The 24,804-nt window shown below is 63.0% G+C and overlaps 2 protein-coding genes across 2 annotated transcripts in view; both read right to left on the bottom strand.

Moving 5' to 3' along the window:
- RGSL1 (regulator of G protein signaling like 1) overlaps window positions 1-9,040 on the bottom strand; it is a 50,978-nt gene extending 41,938 nt beyond the window's left edge. Inside the window, exons 1-4 of the mRNA XM_070056225.2 lie at window positions 9,028-9,040; window positions 6,966-7,048; window positions 1,941-2,015; window positions 664-793 (exon numbers count right to left, since the gene is read on the bottom strand). Of these exons, the coding sequence (XP_069912326.2) occupies window positions 664-793; window positions 1,941-2,015; window positions 6,966-7,048; window positions 9,028-9,040 (301 nt within the window). The remainder of the gene's footprint in view (window positions 1-663; window positions 794-1,940; window positions 2,016-6,965; window positions 7,049-9,027) is intronic.
- Window positions 9,041-13,996: 4,956 nt separating this feature from the next.
- On the bottom strand, window positions 13,997-15,260 carry LOC127489470 (transmembrane epididymal protein 1A). Its single transcript, XM_051840975.3, has one exon. The coding sequence runs from the start codon at window positions 15,028-15,030 to the stop codon at window positions 14,155-14,157; it is 876 nt and encodes a 291-aa protein (XP_051696935.2). The 5' UTR covers window positions 15,031-15,260; the 3' UTR covers window positions 13,997-14,154.
- Window positions 15,261-24,804: the final 9,544 nt, after the last annotated feature.

Genomic DNA, 24,804 nt, shown 5'->3' with positions numbered 1-24,804 from the left:
CACACATGCACAGGCACACACATGCACAGGCACACACATGCACAGGCACAGACAGGCACAGGTACACACAGGCACAGGCACACACATGCACAGGTACACACAGGCACAGACACACACATGCACAGGTACACACATGCACAGGTACACACAGGCACAGGCACACACATGCACAGGTACACACAGGCACAGGCACACGCATGCACAGGTACACACATGCACAGGTACACACATGCACAGGCACACACATGCACGAGTACACACATGCACAGGTACACACATGCACAGGCACACACAGGCACACACATGCACAGGTACACACAGGCACAGGCACACACATGCACAGGTACACACATGCACAGGTACACACATGCACAGGTACACACATGCACAGGCACACACATGCACAGGTACACACATGCACAGGCACACACATGCACAGGCACACACATGCACAGGCACACACATGCACAGGTACACACAGGCACAGGCACACACATGCACAGGTACACACATGCACAGGCACACACAGGCACAGGCACACACATGCACAGGCACACACATGCACAGGCACACACATGCACAGGCACACACATGCACGAGTACACACCTGCACAGGCACACACTGGCACAGGCACACACCCGCACAGGCACACACACACTTACCTCCTTCTGTGGATTTGATGAAATTGATGAGCTCCTGGCAGAGAATGTAATGGAAGCACAAGTTTGTTTTACAGAAGAAAGGTAACCGGTATTTCTCCAACCAGGTCAACAGTCCTTTGTACTTGGCAATCTAGAGTTCAGACAGAACAGCAACAGGAAAGGTCATGGAGCTGAACTGCCGGGACGTGGCGCTCGGCTGGGGCAGTTAGGGGATCCCCATCTGTGGGATCTGGCAGGAGGAGCCGGGTGGTGCTGATTAAAACAGCACCCAGTGGACAGCAGACGAAGCCAGGGACGGGAAGGGAAAAGCCTGGTCGCTCCTCAGAGCTGCCTGCTTCCCAGGGGAAGCTGTCTGAGTGAAGCGCTAAGCCTTGCCTGGCACCGGAAGCAGAAAAAGTTTTGTTCCAGGGTGTGGGGTCACAGCGCTCCCGCTCGCCTCTTGGTGGACACACTTGTAATTTCTCGCATATACCCAGCCTGTATCAATCGCACAGCGTGTGCCCAAGCACCGAGGCTGACGCATGACAGTATCTGGGGTCCAGGACGGGTGCCCGTGGGTCCAAGCTACCAGAAAGGGCAGAGAAACTTGGGAAATGTGAGCGTCAGGTTCTCTTAGGGAACCAGGGTTGGCGTCTCCTCTTGGCTCTGCACGACTCAGAGACGGCTGAGACCTTGGTGTGGGCAGGGCCTGGAGGGGAAGTGCAGGTGGCAGGTGTCACATCTACGCAGTGGGAAAGCAGAGCAGGAAGGGGAAAGCAGAGATGAGAAAGTAGACAGGGGAAGGAAAAACCATGTCATCTGAAAAGAAGGTTGAGAGAAAGTCGTGTCCCTGGAGGAGAGTGGACAGGGGTCCTGAGAACTGCGGCTGGCATCTCACTGTGATCCGCCTTGGAAACACCGCCCTCCACCCCCAGTCCTGACCTCACGGCCCTGGGGGCTGCACACCCGCCTCACACCAGGTAAGCACCGTCAATCAACCCCCGCACTTAGCTGCTTCTGAGTGGCCTCAAAGGTCACCTTGGCACAGAGCTCCATGCATCTCCCGCCCAACAGTCGTAGTGGACATGAGAGAAGGAAGCCTGGCCAGGCACTGCTTGCCCGAGAGGCAACGGCGTTCAAAGCAGAGCCGCCTGCCTCGCTCGGTGCCCGCGGCTCTGCCCCTGCCTCACGGTTCATTCCAAGGCCACCCCTGGGCCCCTCCACCCCCCCCCCAATTCACCCTCCAATGCAGCTCCCCTTGCCCTGCCCCGACCGCTCAACGTTCACGACTGACTCACCAAGTCGTAAGGTATGTCTGGCCACAGGCTCCACTGTGAATTCTCCACAGTATAGAACGGCGTCTGCCCAAAGACCTGCACAAGAAGACGGGAAACAGGCATGGGGCTGCTCCGCGTGCTCGGAGCACCAGCCCCCCGCGGTCACGGGGGCCTCCCAGGTCAGCGGACGTCACATCTTAAGTTCATTCCACTGAGTCGAGTTGCGCAGTCTCCCAACCCAGCTGAGCTGCCCCGCGTTGTGGTCCTGGGAGCCACCCGCTGTGGGCAAGGACAAGACGCTGATGTTCCGGCTGTCCCCCTGTGCAGAGCGGGATCCAGAATTAGAGCCAGGGTCCGAGGCCTCCCCGGGTGAGGAACGGCTTTGGAGTCCCCTAAATCTTGGACTGGAGGCAGCAGAGGACTGAAGCCGTGAAGACCAGGGCTGTGAACTCGGGGCGGGGGGCATGTTCCCAGAGTGTCCCCACAGGAGAGGCGGAGGCACGGAGCGGGGACTGCCATGGAGGCAGCCGGCTCTGAAACCGAGGGACGGCTCCTTCGTGTGTCCGACTGAGCGTAAGCCGAGCCACCGGGGCACCTGCTGTCTCGAAGCACCCATGGGGGCTGGGCTTGAGCTACAATCACGGCAACCCGACCGTCCCCCCAGACCATGCCCCCAGTCAGTGTCCGGCCCCTCACTCGGCCCTTTAGGAAAATGGCAGGGCTACCCACATTGGACAACACACGCCCTGAGGCGCCCCAGTCCTGGGGTGCACACACAGGCCTGAGGGCCCCTTGTTACTGGTAGGGGGTGTATGGCAGGAGGTGAGGTCCAGAGGTGAGGTTGTGGAGGATTGGAAGGGGTTTTGCTGACTGCTGTCGGCTGGCTTGAGCCAGAGGCCTTGGGCCCCTCTCAGAGCAGCCCAGAGTCACTGTGCTGTCGGGGGGCCAGCCGTGGGACAGAAATCCATGGGCAGGGATGTGAGCTGGCAGGGTGTGAACTGGCAGGGATGTGAACTGGCAGGGTGTGAACTGGCAGGGATGTGAACTGAAGCATGTGAGCTGGCAGAGTGTGAGCAGGCAGGGTGTGAACTGGCGGGGTGTGAGCTGGTAGGGTGTGAGCTAATGGTATGAGCAGGCAGGGTGTGAACTAGCAGGGATGTGAGCTGGCAAGGTGTGAGCTAACAGTGTGAGCAGGCAGGGTGTGAACTAACAGGGATGTGAGCTGGCAGGGTGTGAGCTAACGGTATGAGCAGGCAGGGTGTGAACTAGCAGGGATGTGAGCTGGCAGGGTGTGAGCTAACGGTGTTAGCAGGCAGGGTGTGAACTAGCAGGGATGTGAGCTGGCAGGGTGTGAGCTAACAGTGTGAGCAGGCAGGGTGTGAACTAGCAGGGATGTGAGCTGACAGGGTGTGAGCTAACGGTATGAGCAGGCAGGGTGTGAACTAGCAGGGATGTGAGCTGGCAGGGTGTGAGCTAATGGAGTGAGCAGGCAGGGTGTGAACTAGCAGGGATGTGAGCTGGCAGGGTGTGAGCTAATGGAGTGAGCAGGCAGGGTGTGAACTAGCAGGGATGTGAGCTGACAGGGTGTGAGCTGGCAGGGTGTGAGCAGGCAGGATGTGAACTAGCAGGGATGTGAGCTGACAGGGTGTGAGCTGGCAGGGTGTGAGCAGGCAGGGAGTGAACTAGCAGGGATGTGAGCAGGCAGGGTGTGAGCTGGCAGGGTGTGAGCTGGTAGGGTGTGAACTGAAGGGTGTGAACTGGCAGGGTGTAAACTGGCAGGTTTGAAGTGTCAGGGTGTGAAGTGGCAGGAATGTGAACTGGCAGGGTGTGAGCTAACGGTGTTAGCAGGCAGGGTGTGAACTAGCAGGGATGTGAGCTGGCAGGGTGTGAGCTAATGGAGTGAGCAGGCAGGGTGTGAACTAGGAGGGATGTGAGCTGGCAGGGTGTGAGCTAATGGAGTGAGCAGGCAGGGTGTGAACTAGCAGGGATGTGAGCTGGCAGGGTGTGAGCTGGCAGGGTGTGAACTGGCAGGGATGTGAACTGAAGCATGTGAGCTGGCAGAGTGTGAGCAGGCAGGGTGTGAGCTGGCAGGGATGTGAGCTGGCAGGGTGTGAGCTAATGGTATGAGCAGGCAGGGTGTGAACTAGCAGGGATGTGAGCTGGCAGGGTGTGAGCTGGCAGGGTGTGAGCAGGCAGGGAGTGAACTAGCAGGGATGTGAGCAGGCAGGGTGTGAGCTGGCAGGGTGTGAGCTGGTAGGGTGTGAACTGAAGGGTGTGAACTGGCAGGGTGTAAACTGGCAGGTTTGAAGTGTCAGGGTGTGAAGTGGCAGGAATGTGAACTGGCAGGTGTGAGCTAACGGTGTGAGCAGGCAGGATGTGAGCTGGCAGGGATATGAACTGAAGGGTGTGAGCTGGCAGGGTGTGAACTGATAGGCTGTGAACTGGCAGGGTGTGAGCTGGCAGGAGACTAAACCACAGTGCTATGCTACTGTGTCCCACTGATTGCAGTGGCCTCAGTGCCCAGGATGGCCTCATGCCTTTCCCCATCACTGTGCTTCCGGAAGGTTCTGTGAGCTGTTCCTGGAGTGTTGATGAAGTGACTGGAGCAGCTGTCAGGAAGACCTGGGCAGGGCCAACAGTGAGTCAGGGCCTCCCCAAACCCACTCCCGGACAGGCCTCTCCCCCCCATTTCCCTCCAGCAGGACAGAGGAATAAGCCCCTGGAAGTGAGCCTGAGCTGGTGCCTGCTGGCCCCAATGTCCCCGGGGGTCTCCGGTCACCCTAGGGATGCCATCGAGACTCCCAGGCAGGGCCTGCCTGACCCAGAGCCAGTGTGGCTGCCTGAGTGCCTGGCTGCTCTCTGGGCCTCTCCCTGGGTGCCTGAGGGCTGAGCACTGCGCAGCCGTCTGTCTGTCACTGTGCAAGGCCTTTGCTCCTTGCTGGGTGGTCCCTGCTCTGCCTCTGCTGCTTCCAGACCCCTCGTCTCCACTCCTCCTCCTCTCCTCTCCTCTCCATCTCACCTCCTCCTCCTCTCCTCCTCTCCTCCTCATCTCCTCATCTCCTCATCTCCTCATCTTCTCTCCTCCCCTCACCTCCTCCTCACCTCCTCATCTCCTCCTGCTCTCCTCACCTCCTCCTCCTTTCCTCTCCTCTCTTCCTCCTCTCCTCTCCTCCTTACCTCCTCCTCACCTGCTCACCTCCTCCTCACCTCCTCCTCTCCTCCTCATCTCCTCATCTCTTCACCCCCTCCTCACCTCCTCATCTCCTCACCTCCTCCTCCTCTCATCTCCTCTCCTCCTCTCCTCACCTCCTTACCTCCTCCTCACCTGCTCACCTCCTCCTCTCCTCCCATTTCCTCACCTCCTCCTCTCCTCACCTCCTCCTCACCTCCTCATCTCCTCTCCTCCTCTCCTCCTCATCTCCTCATCTCCTCACCCCCTCCTCATCTCCTCATCTCCTCACCTCCTCATCGTCTCTCCTCCCCTCACCTCCTCCTCACCTCCTCATCTCCTCCTGCTCTCCTCACCTCCTCCTCCTCTCCTCTCCTCTCTTCCTCCTCTCCTCTCCTCCTTACCTCCTCCTCACCTGCTCACCTCCTCCTCACCTCCTCCTCTCCTCTCCATCTCACCTCCTCCTCACCTCTCCTCTCCTCTCCTCCCATTTCTTCACCGCCTCCTCTCCTCACTTCCTCCTCTCCTCCTCATCTCCTCACCCCCTCCTCACCTCCTCTCATCCCCTCACCTCCTCCTCACTTCCTCCTCTCCTCATCTCCTCTCCTCCTCCTCTCCTCACCTCCTTACCTCCTCCTCTCCTCTCCTCCTCCTCTCGTCACCTCCTTACCTCCTCCTCTCCTCACCTCCTCCTCACCTGCTCACCTCTTCCTCTCCTCTCCTCACTTCCTTCTCTTCTCACCTCCTCATCTCCTCTCCTCCTCTCCTCATCTCCTCACATCCTCATCTCCTCTCCTCCCCTCACCTCCTCCTCACCTCCTCTCCTCCTCATCTCCTCCTGCTCTCCTCACCTCCTCCTCTCCTCCTCACCTCCTCCTCACCTCCTCCTCTCATCTCTTTTCCTCCTCCTCTCCTCACCTCCTCCTCTCATCTCTTTTCCTCCTCCTCTCCTCACCTCCTCCTCTCCTCACCTCCTGCTCTCCTCACCTCCTCATCTCCTCACCTCCTCCTCTCCTCACCTCCTCTCCTCCTCCTCTCCTCACCTCTTCCTCTCCTCTTCCCCCCTTATCTCCTCCTCTCCTCACCTCCTCATCTCCTCACCTCCTCCTCTCCTCACCTTCTCATCTCCTCACCTCCTCATCTCCTCACCTCCTCCTCACCTCCTCCTCACCTCCTCTTCTCCTCACCTCCTCTCCTCATATCCTCTCTCTTAGTGTGTGGGTGCATTTGGGAATGGGTGTGGGTGCCAGGTGCACTCTGGGTAGGGTGTGGGTGCCAGGTGCACTCTGGGTAGGGGTGGACTGAGTGCCAGGTGCACTCTGGGTAGGGTGTGGGCTGTGGGTGCCAGGTGCACTCTGGGTAGGGGTGTGGGCTGTGGGTGCCAGGTGCACTCTGGGTAGGGGTGTGGAGTGTGGGTGCCAGGTGCACTCTGGGTAGGGGTGGACTGGGTGCCAGGTGCACTCTGGGTAGGGGTGTGGAGTGTGGGTTCCAGGTGCACTGTGGGTAGGGTGTGGGCTGTGGGTGCCAGGTGCACTCTGGGTAGGGGTGTGGGCTATGGGTGCCAGGTGCACTCTGGGTAGTGTGTGGGCTGTGGGTGCCAGGTGCAGTCAGGCCTGCTCTCGGATCCAGCATTGGTGAGGGGAATGACTTCTGGGCAGGCAGTGGAGGAGGCGGGGGAGTTAGGAATCCATGTTGGGCAGCGGGAGTCCTGGGCGTGTCAGTGGTATTCTGGCTCACGTTTATTTGCTGAGATTGGAAGAGTTTTTCATACAGAATTTCATGTAAAGAAAGTAACTGCTAAGCCAGAAGTGAGTGCCAGGTCGGTGGTTTGCGTGTTCGGCGGTTACACGAACGTCTAGATGAAGCCACGAGCTCACCGGCAGGGAAAGGAATGTGTTGAAAAAATCGGCAAAAGTCTCATCCTCCAGCAGAATGATGAGGTTTGTAGACCCGATGAGCTCTGTGTGGGGACAAGGCAAAGCTGGGCTGGTGGCTCCGCCCTGGCCGGCCCACCACCCCTCCCCTGCGCCCACCCCGGCCCACCTGGCCCGCCCATCAGGAGCAGGCTGGTCACCCGGGCTGGGCCGGGGCCTCTGAAAGGGGCGGAGCTGCTGGCTGTTGCAGCCTGGCTGGTCCTCACACGGCCACACTTCTGCAGTGGGGCCAGTGGGGCCACACCCCAGCCCAGCCTCGCAGGGTCAGCGGCCTGCAGGGGCGTGGCTCTGGGGGCCCTCCTGGGCACCCCGCTTGAAGTACGCAGTCGCTTTTCTGAAGCCGAGGACAGGAGTTTGCAGGATTCCCATTGGACTTCAGTGTGGGCTGGGGTTGCTGCCTGGGCCGTGGAACAAGCTCACTCCAGTCTGACCAGGACAGCGGATGGAAGGGCCGGGTGCCGCGGGGCAGGGGCAGGGGTCCACAGTACAGGAAGCCAAGCAATGGCTCCGTCACCCTTCCTGGCAACACCAGATGCCATCCTGGGCTGGTGGGAACGTCGGGCTTTGTGCCGAGCTGCCACGTGGAACATCCACGGGATGCTTCCGGAACTGTGTTTCAGGGCAGACAGCCCCCCTGGCTCTGGGTGTAGACACCATTGGCTCTGGGTACGGGCACCATGGGCCGTCTGTCTCCCTGACACGGCCCTCAGCCTTGCTGTGCCCGCATGCTCACCACGCCCAGGCCTCCCACATGCTCCTGTTCCTGTCCCCAGCTCTGTCACTGGAACCAGCACTCACTCACTACACCAACCAGAAAACCAAGCCTCCGCCTCTGTTTCTCTCTCCCTCTTCTCTCTCTCCCCCGTTCTCGCTCTCCTTCCCCTCCCCTCTCCCTGCCCCTCCACGGAGCCCCCGCTGCGCGCCGCCCGCCCGTCTGCCTCATCCCTGCAGCCCCGCTCTCCCCTGCCACCTGCCCATCTGCCTCATCCCTGCAGCCCCGCTCTCCCCTGCCGCCCGCCCGTCTGCCTCATCCCTGCAGCCCCGCTCTCCCCTGCCGCCCGCCCGTCTGCCTCATCCCTGCAGCCCCGCTCTCCCCTGCCGCCCGCCCGTCTGCCTCATCCCTGCAGCCCCGCTCTCCCCTGCCGCCCGCCCGTCTGCCTCATCCCTGCAGCCCCGCTCTCCCCTGCCGCCCGCCCGTCTGCCTCATCCCTGCAGCCCCGCTCTCCCCTGCTGCCCGCCCGTCTGCCTCATCCCTGCAGCCCCGCTCTCCCCTGCTGCCCGCCCGTCTGCCTCATCCCTGCAGCCCCGCTCTCCCCTGCCGCCCACCCATCTGCCTCATCCCTGCAGCCCCGCTCTCCCCCGTGCTGTTTGTCCTGAAGCAGTGTCCCTGGCTGCACCCCCGACTGTCCTCCAGTCCGTCCGGTCACTGTGGTCGGAGTCCTCAGGACCTGGTCTCCTAGCGTCCAAGGCTCCGTGTGCTCTGGCTCCTGCACTGCCTACTTCACAAATTCCTGGGCGTCCAGCAAGAACTGGTCGACCAAGGCGCGTGGCGAGCTCAGGATGGTCGAGTCGGCCCGCGGGGCGTGAGTGGTTAACGCAGCTGTGACGCCGACGCCCCCGCTGGACCCGGCTCTGAGTCCCCTCCAGAGACGGCCGGCAGCCCTGTGGGCACTCGCCGCTCAGTTGCTCCTGGAGCCTGGCCGGGGCCAGCTCGTCTCTCACGAGACCCTGAGCGTGGGAAGGCTCCCGTGGCTGCGGGCCCCGCTCGGCCGGCCCCTTCCCCTCCACCCCACGCCTCGCTCCTGCTCTGTCTTCACACAGCACTCACTCCACACCAGAACAGCAGGACTGGACCCCCGACCCCACCAGCATCGTCCTGCGGGTCGTCCAGCCCACGGGACCCGAGGCCCCCTCTGACTGGGGACCCCCTCCTCAATGAGGCCGTCCCATCCTGAGGGCAGGGGGCAGCAGGTCAGGAGGAGGGAGCATGAGGGAAGACACTCACCTGCGTGGCTCATGGTGAGGCCCCCGGCACTGACTGGCCAGGGCCACGGAGCCCCAGCTCACAGAACCCGGCCCTTGTGACCACACAGCCACGCCCCGAGGGTCCAGATTCCGCCACATGGCCCCTCACTTCTGGGCGGCCCCCTGCCAAGGGTAAGTCTGTCCCACGTGGCTCCCGGCCCCTGAACTTCTGGCTCCCCCGCTCCTAGGCGGTGCCCATGGTCCCATGCCTGGTGCCAGACTCTGGAAATCCGGCCCCAGTCTCCTTGCTCTCTGCCCGAGGCAGCTTCTGCACGGCTTCACACAGCGCCCGCGGGGCCTGTGAACGAGCAAGGCCGCACTCGTGGCGTCACCAGAACCCACGTTGGGCACCAAAAAATAGTTGTTGTGCCCAGATCGTTAGAGACCCCCAGAGAGTCGGTCACACCGAAGTGCAAAAGCAAGGTTTATTCGGGAGTACAAGCCGCGACAGGGACCCCATCCAACCAACGGGCGCAGCGGAGGAAGGAGTGAGGCCCCGGTCTTTGTTTGGGAGTTTTTAAAGGAAAAAAAGGCTACATCAGCAGGAAGAGTTACATACAGCATGGGAGCTCTGGGCACAGGGAGCCACAGCGGGGGCTCACGGCACGGGAGCTCTGGGCGCAGGGAGTCACGGCGGGGGCTCACGGCACGGGAGCTCTGGGCACAGGGAGCCACAGCGGGGGCTCACGGCACGGGAGCTCTGGGCGCAGGGAGTCACGGCGGGGGCTCACGGCACGGGAGCTCTGGGCACAGGGAGTCACGGCGGGGGCTCAGGGCGCGGGAGCTCTGGGCGCAGGGAGTCACAGCGGGGGCTCAGGGCGCGGGAGCTCTGGGCACAGGGAGTCACAGCGGGGGCTCACAGCATGGGAGCTCTGGGCGCAGGGAGACACAGGGGGGCTCACGGCACGGGAGCTCTGGGCGCAGGGAGTCACAGCGGGGCTCACGGCACGGGAGCTCTGGGCACAGGGAGTCACAGCGGGGGCTCAGGGCGCGGGAGCTCTGGGCACAGGGAGTCACAGCGGGGGCTCACGGCGTGGGAGCTCTGGGCGCAGGGAGTCACAGCGGGGGCTCACAGCATGGGAGCTCTGGGCGCAGGGAGTCACAGGGGGGCTCACGGCACGGGAGCTCTGGGTGCAGGGCGTCACAGCGGGGGCTCACAGCACGGGAGCTCTGGGCACAGGGAGTCACAGCGGGGGCTCAGGGCGCGGGAGCTCTGGGCACAGGGAGTCACAGCGGGGGCTCACGGCGTGGGAGCTCTGGGCACAGGGAGTCACAGCGGGGGCTCACAGCATGGGAGCTCTGGGCGTAGGGAGACACAGGGGGGCTCACGGCATGGGAGTTCTGGGTGCAGGGAGTCACAGCGGGGGCTCACGGCACGGGAGCTCTGGGCGCAGGGAGTCACAGCGGGGGCTCACGGCACGGGAGCTCTGGGCGCAGGGAGTCACAGCGGGGGCTCACGGCATGGGAGCTCTGGGCGCAGGGAGTCACAGCGGGGGCTCACGGCAGGAAGTTTTGGTCGCAGGGAGTCACAGCGGGGGCTCACGGCACGGGAGCTCTGGGCGCAGGGAGTCACAGGGGGGCTCACGGCACGGGAGCTCTGGGCGCAGGGAGTCACAGGGGGGCTCACGGCACGGGAGCTCTGGGTGCAGGGCGTCACAGCGGGGGCTCACAGCACGGGAGCTCTGGGTGCAGGGAGTCACAGCGGGGGCTCACGGCACGGGAGCTCTGGGCGCAGGGAGTCACAGCGGGGGCTCACGGCACGGGAGCTCTGGGCGCAGGGAGTCACAGCGGGGGCTCACGCAGGGAGTCACAGGGGGGCTCACAGCACGGGAGCTCTGGGCGCAGGGAGTCACAGCGGGGGCTCACGGCACGGGAGCTCTGGGCGCAGGGAGTCACAGGGGGGCTCACGGCACGGGAGCTCTGGGCGCAGGGAGTCACAGGGGGGCTCACGGCACGGGAGCTCTGGGTGCAGGGCGTCACAGCGGGGGCTCACAGCACGGGAGCTCTGGGTGCAGGGAGTTACAGCGGGAGCTCTGGGCACTTGGGCGCAGGGAGTTACTTTGTTTAGCGATCTCTGCTGTGCTGTCCTTGGCCTACCGAGCTAGCTGTCCCTGGTGAGCTTTGATACCTCTGGAACACCTGAATGCTGCTTTTACAAGGACTCGGGTCTGCCATGGAAATGGAGGCTGCTTTTTATTGTTTTAAAGTGGAGTCACTTTGGTTCTTCACCCACAGCCTGAGAGCCCCGAACGGCATGCTCTGAAGGGCACGTGGCTTCTCGTCAGACCCGGATCCTCTCTGCTCATCCCGGGGGAAGCTCTGAGGACGAAGGCCACGCCCTGTGCACCTGTCACTTAGCCATCGAGGCTCCCAGGCTGTGAGGAGGGGCAGCGTGGCCTGTGGGGTGGGCGCCCAGGCTGTGAGCACGGGGCAGTGTGGCCTGTGGCGGGGGGAGCGGACATGAGCGGCCTGGCTCGTGGGGAAGGTGTCGGGGAGGAGCAGCTGTGACCGTGGAGCTCCCGTCACGCTGCGTGCGTGGTGAGGCCAGGGCCGTGTGAAAGCTGAGGCCAGCGCAGGAGGCTGTCCTGCATGCCTGCAGGCTGAGTGCGCCCCGGGGAGCCGAGGCCACGGCGCCTCTTCCTCCAGCTCTTACCAGTCACCGCGCTCATCTGCCAGCGTGGGCCGCACACTTCCTGAGAGTTCCGGATGGTTCTAGAATGGCCCTGCCTCTTCGGGAAGGGCTGTCCACACCGAGCCAGGGAGACAGAGCCGCAACCCCTGCTGAAGAAGGCCGCGCTGGGTGCTGGTCCGAGGGCCGCCACCCGCAGGCAGACATGGGCGGCGCTGGTTCTTGAGTTGGACCTGCATGCCCACCTCGGCCCTGGTGTCTGCCGGCTGTGGGCTGTGGTTAGACCAGGCCGGGCACAGCGACCAGGCTGGGCTTCTCCGGAGGCGGGCCCGTCCCGGGAAGATCCTGCAAGAACGCAGCCTGCTGCTCCCTGAGAAGGAGCCTCCAGTGTGCCTCGGGGCTGCCAGTGCCACCGGGGCCGGGCTCTCCCCCGGGAAGTGCGAATCAGGCCCCTGCTCAGGAGCCCTGCACTGGGCCACGGGGTCCCACCCCGCAGACGCCACCCCAGACGTCTGCGACCCCCCCCCACCCCACAGAGCCTGTCCACACAGTTAAGCAGCTGAGGGCCCAGCCCTCCCGATGTCCACACTGGCAGAGCCGCCGTCTCCGTGACCACACCCACCGGCTGCAGCGTCTGCGGCTGCCCCACTGTGCCCTCCTCCCCTGCCAGGAGCCCCCTCAGGCAGCGGCAGCAGGACCAGGGCCAGCGTCCGTTCTGCGCTGCCACGGTGGGACGCAGCCCCCCTCCCCGTCCCGCCCCAGGCTCACACAAATGGAAAGGGTGGTAGACAGAGGGGCCGGGAGGTTTTGAGGCACACGCACGTCTCTGTCTCATCAACTGAAGCCTGCTCGCTCGTGACCACACATCCAAGTTCCACGGAAACAGGCCCACCTGACGCTCACCAGATGCCTGGACCATGCTCGTTTGCCGTTCCCCCACCCTCTCCTTGGTCTTCCCTCTCTTGGGAACCGAGGACTCCACACCCAGTGGACACTGCCCTCTGCAGGGTCATGGGGAGATGTTGCCCCCTGGTGGACGAGATCAAGACAACACCTTTCTCCCCCAAATTGGCTCTCAGTTTTCCCCCTGGAAATCTGTCTGCGGTTGGTTTCGCTTCCCAGAGTGGCTAAGATTGCATTGCGTGGTTGTATTGGCCGTAAGCTGGGGCCTTGGTGCCCCCAGTAGGTCCCACCCCCCCAACCAGCATTCAACAGGCCCCTTGGTCATGTTATGGTTTTGCCCAGTAAAGTGTTGTGAGACACAGTACTTGCGACAAGAGGCGAGTTCGTTTGTCCTCAGCAGACTTCAAAAGTGCTCATGACGGCACAGGCCTGAGGGCCCGTGTGGGGCTGGGAGCGCTGTCGGTGCTCGGATCTGCAGGGGAGGGCATCTTAATGCCCTGGCGGGCTTTGCTCTCAACCCGCACGCACGCCTCCCTTCTCTTGTTTGGCCAAAGATTTGCCTTGCGATGAGGTCTGATTGTAATAGCAAAAATAAAAATCAACTTTCAGGCCTAAAAATTGCACATGACACAGCTTAACATCCAAAGAGGAGAGCGGAGGGAAACACGGCTGGTTGTGCTTTGTACACGGACAGAGTGCAGGGGCGAGCAGGATGCTCGCGTCCAGCCGGGCCAGAGGAGGATGAGCTGCAGGATTGTGTGGAGGAAACAGGTGACACCCGAGACTACAGCTGGGAACACCCAGATAGGCAGAGGCGTGGATGCTGGACTGTGCCCAAGGCTCGGCTCACTTCCATGCCAGGGGCCTCGCCCGCCTCCAGCGGACAGCATTGCTGCTGCCTGCCCCACGTCCCCACCGAGGCAGGGGCGCAGGAGCCGGAGACACGGCACAGGCACCCTGCACGCTGGCCCTGCCTGGGCCCCATCTAAACGCCAGGCAAGCACCTCCCCTCTGCAGGACCCGAGACTGCCTGAGCCCCAGGTGCAGAGGCCACAGCCCTGGGCAGCAGCAACTCGCCTGCCACCATGAACTTGCAACAAAACACAGGCCAGGACGGCCTGTCACACTGGTAGAAGGTGAAAGGAAGCGAGAGGGTGATGACGGCCCAGGCCCCTCCTGGCTCTGTCCTAATGAGGCATCTGAGCCAGGCCTGGGCGAGGGAAGCTGGACAGGGCTTGGTGCCCAGTAATTTAGCTCCAGTGCTCCCAGTTCCTCCCATTGACCCTCGGCTGTGGCTAAGCGTCCAGCCACCCCTGGTTTGCGATCACTCCCCAGTCGCCCTCCCTGGCCCAGTGTGGGGGAAGAAGCAGGCCACATGGGGTCCAGGTGAGCCGCTGCTCTGTGCGCGGGATGGGGGTGAGTGTCAGGCGGACAGAGCAGGGGGCAGCTGTTTATTCCAACATTCGGGGCGGGGGGCGGCGTGGAGGCGAAGGCGCAGGCCTGGGGGGCTGCAGGGGGAGGGTAAGGCCTGGGGCCGACGCCACTCTGATTCCTTCAGGGTCTTCCCCACGCTGCTCACAGACAGAACCGGGAAGAGCCACAGGGGCCCCCAGTGGGGCACTCGGGGAAGGCAGCTGACCCACCCGGAGCCGCAGGGGCCCTGGGGTGCCAGGTGCTGGCAGAGATGTGGCAGTACCACACCCAAGAGCAGCCGTGGATCCAGAGCATGAGGGCGGCCGCCAAGATCACGTGGCAGCAGAAGGAGGTGGTGACGAAGGCGAGGTCACTCTGGTCGTCGTCCATCCACTTGTAGCCCGAGATGGGCCTGTACAGCATGAAGCCCATCTGTATCAGCCAGGAGCCTGTGACGGTGGACAGGAAGGCCTTCAGCACCCACAGCCGCGGCTCGTCGGGGGCCCACAGCTCTGCGGTAAGCACCAGGGTGAGCAGGAGCATGGTCTGTGTGAGCAGCACGTGGGACCGCAGCTCCACGCCCTCCGTGTCCTGCATGTGTGACAGCATCAGGGGCAGGAAGATGGACATGCTCAGGGCCTGGGCCGCCTGCTCCAGCCCGGCGCACCTGCGCGGCAGCAGGTGCTGGCTGGCCACGTCCACGCAGCCGCTCAGGAGGAAGGAGGCGTAGAGGGTGACGTGCTGCCACTGCTTGCGGTACATGAAGCTTCGCTCGTGGTACATCCTGGTCAGCAGCACAAACTGCCTGGGGATGCTGTGCACCTCCTGGGCCACGAGGATGCAGGCACTCAGAATCTTCAGTGAGCCCACACTGCACGCGCGCCGCAGCCCTGCCCATGCCCCCCGGCCCTGGGTGCCACGCTGCGGGTACTGGGCCAGGGAGTCACACAGCAGCGCCCTGGAGACCAGCCGTGCCTGGTGGAGCCCGTACAGGAAGAAGGACAGCCCCGGGTACAGGTGGCCTTCGAAGCCGCCCATGGGTCCCAGGCAGCTCTGACCGGGGGCAAGAGCGAGAGGCTTGGCAGTGGCCGGATGCCCAGGGCCGCGCCAGGCTCCAGGGCGCAGGGGCCTGCACTTATGTCCTCTGCGCGGCCCACGGCAGCCTCATCCCGAGGGAGACGGGCAGGTGGGAGGCTGGCTTCCTTCCTGCCCTTGCTCTGGTTCACTGATGCCCAGCTGACCGTTGACAATGAAGGAAGACATCCCCGCCCACCGACCCCTCTGCACCGCCTGCCACTAGAAACCCTGATTTTCCACTTGTGGCAAGGGCTGGTGGCCTTGCTGTTCCATTCCAGGTTCCGCAGGTTTATTCGAAATGAAAAGCAGCGGCAGCTGGCCTAAGCCAAGGCTGCATTTCTGGTGCCAACAGAGCCCCAAGGGCCCTCGCCCCCTCCAGCTACACTCATGTCCAGCCCCTCGGCACCAAGACGAAAGAGGGCATCGACTCGCAGGCTAGGGAACTCGGACCCCCTCAGAGCTTCCTGTTAGCCCGGCCACACGAGCCACATGGGGTTGACAGAGTGAAATGGCACTCGGCCACGGTCATGCGCAGGCCAGCAAGTGCCACCGACTGTCCCACTACCTCGACCTGGCCTGTCCCAGAGCCGCGGCCAGAACTGGATGGCATTCTGAAAGGCAGTCACCAGCAAGACGTTCTTGTGTGACAAAGCCTGGGGCGGGGTCGTACAACAAACATGACTCCTACTTGAAGGAGGCCACGTCGGAGATGGGGTCCCGCTGGGGCCCCAGCCGGGTGCCTGCCCTGGGGAGTGGGCATGCCTGGCCAGCATCTGTGTCCCTTATGTGGCATGGGCTACTCGGCCCCAAGCACCTGCGGCGGGGACTGGCTGCTCCCAGCCTGCACCCAGGCTGCGTCCGTTTGGAGGGAATTCTGAGTGGGGCTCGGTGCAGTGTGGCTTTGATTTAAACGAATGACTACTAAGCGCACAGTAAGCCACACCGACAGGAGCGTTGTAAAGTGTCAAGTGGAGAGTGGATCTAGCAAATAATTATTTGTTTCTTCTTGTCCTAACTTATGTGAATGTTTCAGGACATTCAAAACCCATGAACACCCAGAACTCTTTGCTGGACGCTGCCTCACCCAGCGTGGAACCCAGCGTGCCCGGCCCTGTAGCACAGTGAGAGCAGCCCTCCGGATTACGGTGAGACCCAGAGACACCATGAAGACCCCCACCCCTGTGGCCGGCATCGGGACACAGAGGGTTAAGCTGCCACTTGCAACACTGATATTCTGTCAAGTCCCAGCTGCTCTGCTTCTAATCCAGCTTCCTGCGATTGTGTCAGGGAACGCAGTATAAGGTGGCCCAAGAATTTGGGCTCCTTCCACCCACGTGGGAGACCAGGGTTGATTTCCTGGCCCCTGGTTTTGGCCTGGCCCAGCCCCAGCTGTGGCAGCCATTTGGGGAGTGAGCCACTGGATGGAAAACCTCTAGTCACTACCTGTCTCTCTGTCACTCTACCTTTCTAATAAAAATTTTAAATAAATAACATATACTCTCCACCCCGGGAAACCATGCTGGAGGAGAGTCTGCAGGGCCCCTCTCATCTCCGTCTGGCCCAGGAGTGGACACCGCCCAGCTCCGCTCCTGGCTGTTTCCAAGGCTACCTGTTTAGCAACATCTCTGGGACACGGAGAAGGTGCACAACTTCTGCGATGCAGGATTCTGGTCCCCTGAGCCTGGGGCTCCCCGCCAGGGCAGGCATCTGGCCCTGGTCGTACCGCCCGGGCAGCCCCCGTGCCTGGGGCAGGCTCAGCGGTGACTCGTGGGCAGAGTGCAGATCCCACTCCTGCAGCCACACTGAGCCCGGCCCCGCCCTGTGCCAGCTGCCATTGCACCTGAGAGAAAGGCAGGCCACACCTGTGAGGCCCCAGCGGCTCGCGGTCGGCCGTCTCGGAGAAGTGCGAGCTCAGCTCTCCCGCTCCCGGGAACCTCAGCGTCGGCTTTGCCCTCGCTCGGCCCTCCGCAGCGTGCTGGCCCCTGAAGCCACCTCCAGAAGAGGACAGAGCCACCCGACGTGAGCTCCCTCAGCACCGGCCGCAGCTCCTGTTGGGGTCGCCGTCCCCTAACCGCCCCACTTCCTCCCGGACTCCCCGAAGCCCATCTTCAACCCCACACCCAGCTGGTCTCCCCCAGGCTTGGGTCCGACCACAGCACCGCCCAGCGGCCAGCAGCAGCTTCCCCCCCTCACCTGGCGCGGAAGGCAAGGCAGAGCCTGCACTGCCCACCCGCCTGCCCGCCCTGGCCTGGCCACCAGTGCCCTTGCTCACCCCGCCTGTACACAGAACGCCAACGTGTGTGTCTGAGAGTGGACAGTGGCTCCCCTGGACACCTCAGGGGCCACCCAGACACAACACTGAAGCTGACTGCGGCCGTCCCCGGAACCCTGGACTGGCCATGCTGTCACCCTGGACGCCATTCCCAGGTACCCGAGTGGCTCATGAGCTCTCCTCGGCACGCACGTGGGCCTTCGTGAGGGCTCAGGTTCCCGCGGGCCGTAGTCCCATGCTCCTCGGCTCCATCCCTTCCTCCAGCCAGGGCTGGTGCCTGGCACTGTGCGTCCTCGTGCACCGCCCTCATTTTTCATTGTTTCTTGCCTGGGTTGAATGACAGTGGCAGGAACCATAATCTTCAGAATACAGCTAATTCCAAAAGGTGGACCGTACACCGTCTGTGTCACTGAACTGCCCAAGGCTGGAGGGACAGGACGCTGACTCGGCACTGCTGGGGGAGACCATGACCTTGAACCACAGTCCCGACATCTGTTAAGCAAACGCTAAGAGCCGCTCCCTGCCCCTCGGGGCTGTGGTGATTGCCTCACGCAAGTGGGGATCAAAGGGGCTGCCGTGCGCAGAGCACCGTGAGAACGTAAGGTTCGAGCTTCACCTCTACCCTCGGTCATTCCCCCGCCACACGACGGCCCGTGGCGTCCTGACCTCGGGCTCGGGGACGAGTCCTGCCACAGGCAGCGCAGTGTCTCGGGGGCTGTGCAGCCGAATTCCCAGCCCGGAACGCGGGGAGACGTGGCCGCAGGCAGACAGCACAGGGTCTGAGGCGGCCCCGCCCCGCCCCGCCCTGGGAGGGCGCCCGGCTCTTTCCTGCGACCTGCTGGTCCCAGCAGCTGTCGGTGTGGAGGGCCTTCTGGCTCCGGCTCTTCCTGTGCCAGGGCTCCCGGGAGCCGAGGGGGTTAGTTCCCCCCAGGCCTGCGCCCCGGATGAGCGCGACGGTGGTTTTATCTACTGATGTGTACGTGCGAGGCGGTCGCCCTTTGCACGTGCTGGTAGCAGTGACGTGATTACTGCCGTCAAGTGAGCCAACGCGGCAGTCCCTCCTGCAGTCACCTCCCTCCGAGTGTCTGAACTCTAATCAACAAACGCCCAGCGCAGGCGCAGTCAGTGCTGCCCCCCCCCCCCCCGCCACGGCCCGGCCCAGCGTCGCCGTCACCCCGTCCCCTGCGGCCCAGCGTCGCCGTCACCCCGTCCCCTGTGGCCCAGCGTCGCCGTCACCCCGATCCCTGCGGCCCAGCGTGCGCCGTCACCCTGCTTCCCCGGCTACACTGCGTCCAGCGCCCAGGTTCCTCTCGGCCCGTGACAGACTCCAGCCCTCAGACCACACCCGCCCATCCCACCTGTGCGCCTGTGGTGTTCCCACGGTCAAGGGCCAGGGAGGGGACACAGCGGCTGGGCTCCTGCCTGATTCCCACACTGCCTCATCTCACCTCACCTCACCTCACCCCACTTCACCTCACCTCACCTCACACCTCACCTCACATCTCACCTCACCCCACCTCACCTCACCTCACCTCACACCTCACCTCACCTCACACCTCACCTCACCTCACACCTCACCTCACCGCACCTCACCTCACCTCACCTCACCTCACATCTCACCTCACCCCACCTCAGCCCACCTCACCTCAGCCCACCTCACCCACCTCACCTCACCCCACTTCACCTCACCTCATCCCACCTTACCCCACCTCACCTCACATCTCACCTCATCCCACCTCACCTCACATTTCACCTCACCCCACCTCACCTCACCCCACCTCACCTCACCTCATCCCACCCTACCTCACCTCACCTCACCTCACCTCATCTCACCTCACCTCACCCCACCTCACCTCATCTCATCCCACCTCACCTCATCTCACCCCACCTCACCTCACCTCATCCCACCTCACCTCATCCCACCTCACCTCACCCCACCTCACCTCACCCCACCTCATCCCACCTCACCTCACCCCACCTCACCTCATCCCACCTCACCTCACCCCACCTCACCCCACCATACCTCACCTCACCTCACCCCACCCCACCTCATCCCACCTCACCTCACCCCACCTCACCCCACTATACCTCACCTCACCTCACCCCACCCCACCTCATCCCACCTCACCTCACTTCACCTCACTCCACCTCACTTCACCCCTCACCTCATGCCATCTCACCTCACCTAACCCACCTCACCACAACACCTCCTCACCTCACCCCTCGCCTCACCGCCGGCCCCAGCGCCCGCGCACCCTGCGTGGGCGCTGTCGCAGGTTCAGCTGTGCGCGTGCGCGGGCCGGGTCTTTATCCGCTGCCTCCCGCGGTCGCTGGGTGCCCGTCTCTCTCCGGGGCGGTGGTGTGGTTTCTGCAGGTGGACACTCGAAGGCGGGTTCCTGGGTCACCCCCATGGCTCTATTTTAATTTCTTGTCTAACAATTTTAAAAATGCATTCGTTTACTTGAAAGGCAGAGAGACCGAGAGAGACAAAGATCTCCCTTCGGCTGGGCCACTCACCGGGAACTCCATCCAGGCCTCCCACCGCTGGCCCACCGCCCGCCCCAGGACGCCCCTGTTCCCCACCAGGTCCGCCTCTTAGGAAGGGGCGGAGGGCGAGCAGATCCGCGGGCCACGAGCTCCTGAGAAGACCCTCTGGCGTCCCCGTGGCCGCCCCCACGGCGACGCTGCCCCTCGCTGCTGCCCCTGCAAGGCCGAGAGGAGGCCCTGGCCCCTCAGGTTCCGAGCGCGCCCAGCTGCTCTCTGTGCGGCACCTGGCAGCGGCGGCGAGAGGCTGGGCGGGGGCTGCCCTGACCGCTGTCTGCACAGAAGCCCCGCCCCCGACGTCCGGCCCACCTCGCCGCCTTGTGTGGGCCACAGGCGGACAGTGGGGCCTTCCTGGGTAGCAGCACCAGCGCAGGAGGCCTCAGGGACAGTGCTGAGACGGGGTCTCAGAGGCGCGTGGAGCCCAAAACCAAACACGGGAAAGAGAAGAGATGGCCACAGCGGCCCTGTCCTCAGCTGGGTCCAGCAGAAACCTGGGGGCGTCTTTGAAAGCAGAGCTCTAGGGGCCGCCGCTGTGGAGTAGCGGGTGAAGCCGCCGCCTGCAGTGCCAGCATCCTATATGGGCGCCGGTTTGAGTCCCCGCTGCTCCACTTCTGCTGTGGCCTGGGAAAGCAGTGGAGGATGGCCCAGGTGCTTGGGCCCTGCACCCGCGTAGGAGACCCCGAGGAAGCTCCTGGCTCCTGACTTGGGATCGGCGCAGCTCTGGCCTTTGCAGCCCATTGGGGAGTGAACCAGCAGATGGAAGACCTCTCTCTCTCTCTCCCTCTCTCTTTTGTAACTCTGACTTTCAAATAAATAAATAATCTTTAAAAAAGCAAGCAAGCAAGCAGAGCTCTAGATAACCGTGCCGCCCGAGGGCGTCACAGCAGGGGGCGGCAGGGTGGGCAGCCTGAAGCCGTCAGTCCAGAACGTTCTCCCAGGTGCAGGGCTCCTTTCACGGCAGGTGCCCTGCGGGGCCGCCCCATGACAGCCGCAGACTTGCTCAGTGGGACAGCGGCATTGACCTCCGACAGCTCCCCTCTTATCTCCCGGGGGGAAACCTTGCAGGCCTGCTTCCCGGCAGCCTGGGGACTGGCACCAGTGACCGCATCTGAGCACACACAGTGCTGTGCACAACCTGCCGGTCACAACGCTGCCAGTCCTGCTTCACTGATGGGGAAGCACGGGGCTCCCGTGGAGAACCGGGTGGGCACAACGGGCCCAGGACATGGCACGACCTCTCTGCCAGTGCCCACGCCATGTGCGCCTCTGAGACACCTGCCACCTGCCACCTGCTCAGTCCTGCCCACACACGGCCGGCTCAGCTTCCGCAAGGCGGAAGCACTCACGCCTGACTGTAAGCACGAAACTGCTTCTCTTCTACGGTGCCGCATGGCCGCTCCTTCTGGGGCTGCTTGTGTGCCCTGTGCCCCCCCCCCGGCCCCCGACAGTGCCTCCTGCACGCAGCCGTCGCCCCAGCACCGCCAGGAGCCTCAGGGCCAGCGAGTCCCGGCACTCGGCAGGTGCTGTGCTCACTTGCTGAAGGAAGCGCAAGGACAGGTTGCAAAAGACGACTGCACCGAATTGTTTGCGGCTCCCACGAGCGAGGGCTGAGGGGTCGATGCCATCAAAGGCACAGGCCGGCCGATGGCCAGAGGGCGTCAGCCCTGGCCTGGCGTCCGCTTCAAAGTCTCCCCTAAGTCCAAGCCGCAGCCTCTTGATCTTTCCCTGTTTGCTCATTAAAGTGCATTTCATTAAGGCCAGGTCATTCTAACGCAGCAGAACAGGGCAGGGGTGGCAGCGTGAGGCCAGGGCCAGGGCGCGGCCCAGCTCTCGGCTCTCCGCTCACAGTCGGACACCATCAGCCAGCGTGGGGGGTGCTAGGAATGCGAGGAGACGCTGTGGTCTGCAGGGGGTGCGTAGGAAGCATGGTCAGCCATACTCTGAAGTGACCATGTGAGCCGACACCTCCTGAGCTCTGCCTACAGGCCACGGGCTGGGCCAGGGCTCCTCTCTTCTGACCCTCCCGGGTTCCCTCTGAGGGCTGCTCCTGCCGACCCCGCCCACTACACACCAAGGAAAACGGGGCTCAGACAAGTGAAGCTGTTGTGGCACAAAACGGCACAGCGGGGGTCCCAGCGCAGGGGGCCCTCCTGGGCTGCACACTGCCCGCCGCACCCTGTGCCTCCGTGGGGCATCGCGCAAGTGTTCAGTACTCTCGAGCAGGCACCAAAGACACTGCCCGGCATCTGCCGCCCGATGGTGCTGCTCAGAATGAGGCCCCGGGGCCTGCTCCCTGCAGGCACAGCCGCGGCCTCCTGTGCACCTGTGCACCTGTGCACCTTAGCTGAAGCCGTAGGAGCCAGAGCGGAGTGGGGCCTCCGTGGCTCATGCAGCAACCCCGCAGTAAGTGCTGCAGACGGTCTCCTCCCACTCAGCAGCCTCGTCCCCCAGCCACCCAGCCTCAGCGGCGGAGGGGGGGGTCGCGCCATGGTCCCTGCTGTGTGGGGTCGGGGTGGCAAATGGAGCACCTCACCCCACCCCTGTTGGAGCCACTAGGGCGAGGCCATCTGGGAGCCCAGTCTACCTTGTGCAGGGCTCTGTGGGTCAGGGACAGAGACCCAGCTGGCTTCCCACTGCTAGAGCCATTTCCCAAGCAGACAGAGGACTGCACTGGGGACGATGACAGCAGTGGGGACGTCAAGGCCACCAAAGTGAGACCCGGCAGGAGCAGCTTCTGCAGCAAAAGCTCCCAAGATCTGGCAGTGTCCGTGGCTCGACCAACTCACACCTGCGAGCTGCCCACTCTTGTCACAGCCTCCCTGAAAATGTGCCCCACACAGTGTGCCACCGTGCAGCTCCAGATGCGTCTTCAGTGAATCTGTTTGTGTGTCACACTCTGAGTGTGCTCTGAGCTGTAGGACAGCGTGTGAGTGTGTCAAACTGCTGTAGGACAAGGGTGTGAGTGTGTGTGACACTCTAGCTGTGAGCTGTAGGACAAGGGTGTGAGTGTGTGTGACACTGTAGCTGTGAGCTGTAGGACAAGGGTGTGAGTGTGTGTGTGTGACACTCTAGCTGTGAGCTGTAGGACAAGGGTGTGAGTGTGTGTGTGTGACACTCTAGCTGTGAGCTGTAGGACAAGGGTGTGAGTGTGTGTGTGTGACACTCTAACTGTGAGCTGTAGGACAAGGGTGTGAGTGTGTGTGTGTGACACTCTAGCTGTGAGCTGTAGGACAAGGGTGTGAGTGTGTGTGTGACACTCTAGCTGTGAGCTGTAGGATAAGTGTGTGAGTGTGTGTGTGACACTGTAGCTGTGAGCTGTAGGACAAGGGTGTGAGTGTGTGTGACACTCTAGCTGTGAGCTGTAGGACAAGTGTGTGAGTGTGTGTGTGAGACACTCTAGCTGTGAGCTGTAGGACAAGTGTGTGAGTGTGTGTGTGACACTCCTGCTGTGAGCTGTAGGACAAGGGTGTGAATGTGTGTGTGACACTGTAGCTGTGAGCTCTAGGACACTGGTGTGAGTGTCCTCTGTTGGCCAGTGCTCTGTCGCTGTAGTGTGAGTGTGTGTCTGAGTTCCCGATTCCTTTCTTGTTGCTCTGGCACTGCCCGCTCAGGGAAATGGCCATGTGTGCCTGGGGACCCTCGGGCTGGTCGGAGAACCTGCGGCCCAGGTGGGTGCTGTCCCTGGGAGCTCCTGTGTGCAGGCTGCTGCCCTGGAGCAGCTGTCCTGGAATGCTGTGCGTGGACGTGGGGCGTCTGGGCGTTCTGCTAATCATTCACCACCTGGCTCCCTTGTGGTCACCGTGGGCAGTGCCTGGTCTGGGGTGGACGGGCTGGTCCTGCCTTCTAAGTTCCAAGCCAGGATGCTGGGGTGTTAGTGGGCACACATGGCCTCGGTGCCCAGCACAGCAGGGCCTCTGACTCCTGGCGCCTCTTGGCCCCATTTGTCCACTTTTAACTCGGAGCTTGTGGTGACCCAGTGCCTGCTAGGCCCCTGCTCCATCGCTGACACCTGTGTCCCAGCGGCCAGGGGCAATCGAGGTGTGGAGGGGAGCATGCTGGGCAGAAGTGGCTGCCCCCATGTCCACTGGCCCCTCGACCCTGAGGCCTGAGCCCTGGAAAGCCTGCTCCGGGGACAGGCGTGGCCCTGTCTGACGCCTGCAGCCTTTCCGGGTAGAACACCCACAGGGCTGCGGTGACGGCAAAGACTGGGTGTGGTGTGCACCCTGGGGCCAGCGGGCTGTCTGCAGGCGGCTCAGGACCCCCACAGCAGAGAACGGGAGTCTCTCCCTGAGAATGGGGGCCCCTGTCCTACAACGGGGTCTCCTCTCTGGCAGTGGGGTCTCCTCTCTCTGTTCCGTTCTCTTTCCTTCCGTGTGTTTCCCAGGGCTGTCTGTGAGGGCCACGTGTCAGTTTTGCATGAACAGTGACCATGACAGAGGGGCCTATTTCTGTCACTTAGCACAGAAATGAAGCTTGCATTTCCGGAGTGAACACCCAGCCAGGGCCAAGGCCTCTGGCCAGCCTCTGTCCCCGCGGGAGCCATAACCACTGTGCAGAGGCTAGAAGCAGCGTGGATGGGAGAAGTGGCCAGAAAGGAACCCCATGCCCCACCCCCACTCCGTCAGCCACGTCTGGGCACGGAGCACGGAGGACCAGGAGGGCAGCAATGAGCCCTGGGGGCTGCTGGCCGGCCCCGGCCACCCAGTACAGAGCCAGAAAGGTGAGGCCGTGAGGCAGACGGAAGCCCCGGGGACAGCCCTTTCTCCCCAGGCCCCTCTCCCCCGGGGACATGGCGGGGGGGACTGGCGCTCCGGTGCCTGAGGAGCGGCACTCCGAGACACGGGTGCTGGTGCGCCCTATATGTGTGCCTCAGGGTGTGTCCTGGATGTCATCTGTCAGGCGCGAGTCAGAGGACAGCC

Source organism: Oryctolagus cuniculus, chromosome 13 (genome assembly GCF_051225735.1).
Source record: "Oryctolagus cuniculus isolate XC-2025 breed Fujian yellow rabbit chromosome 13, ASM5122573v1, whole genome shotgun sequence".
Classification (NCBI taxonomy): domain Eukaryota; kingdom Metazoa; phylum Chordata; class Mammalia; order Lagomorpha; family Leporidae; genus Oryctolagus; species Oryctolagus cuniculus.
This window is presented reverse-complemented; position numbering and strand designations above follow the sequence as displayed.

Excerpts from the sequence above, each read along its gene's own strand:
- LOC127489470 (XM_051840975.3), bottom strand. The coding sequence starts at position 15,030 with ATGGGCGGCTTCGAAGGCCACCTGTACCCGGGGCTGTCCTTCTTCCTG.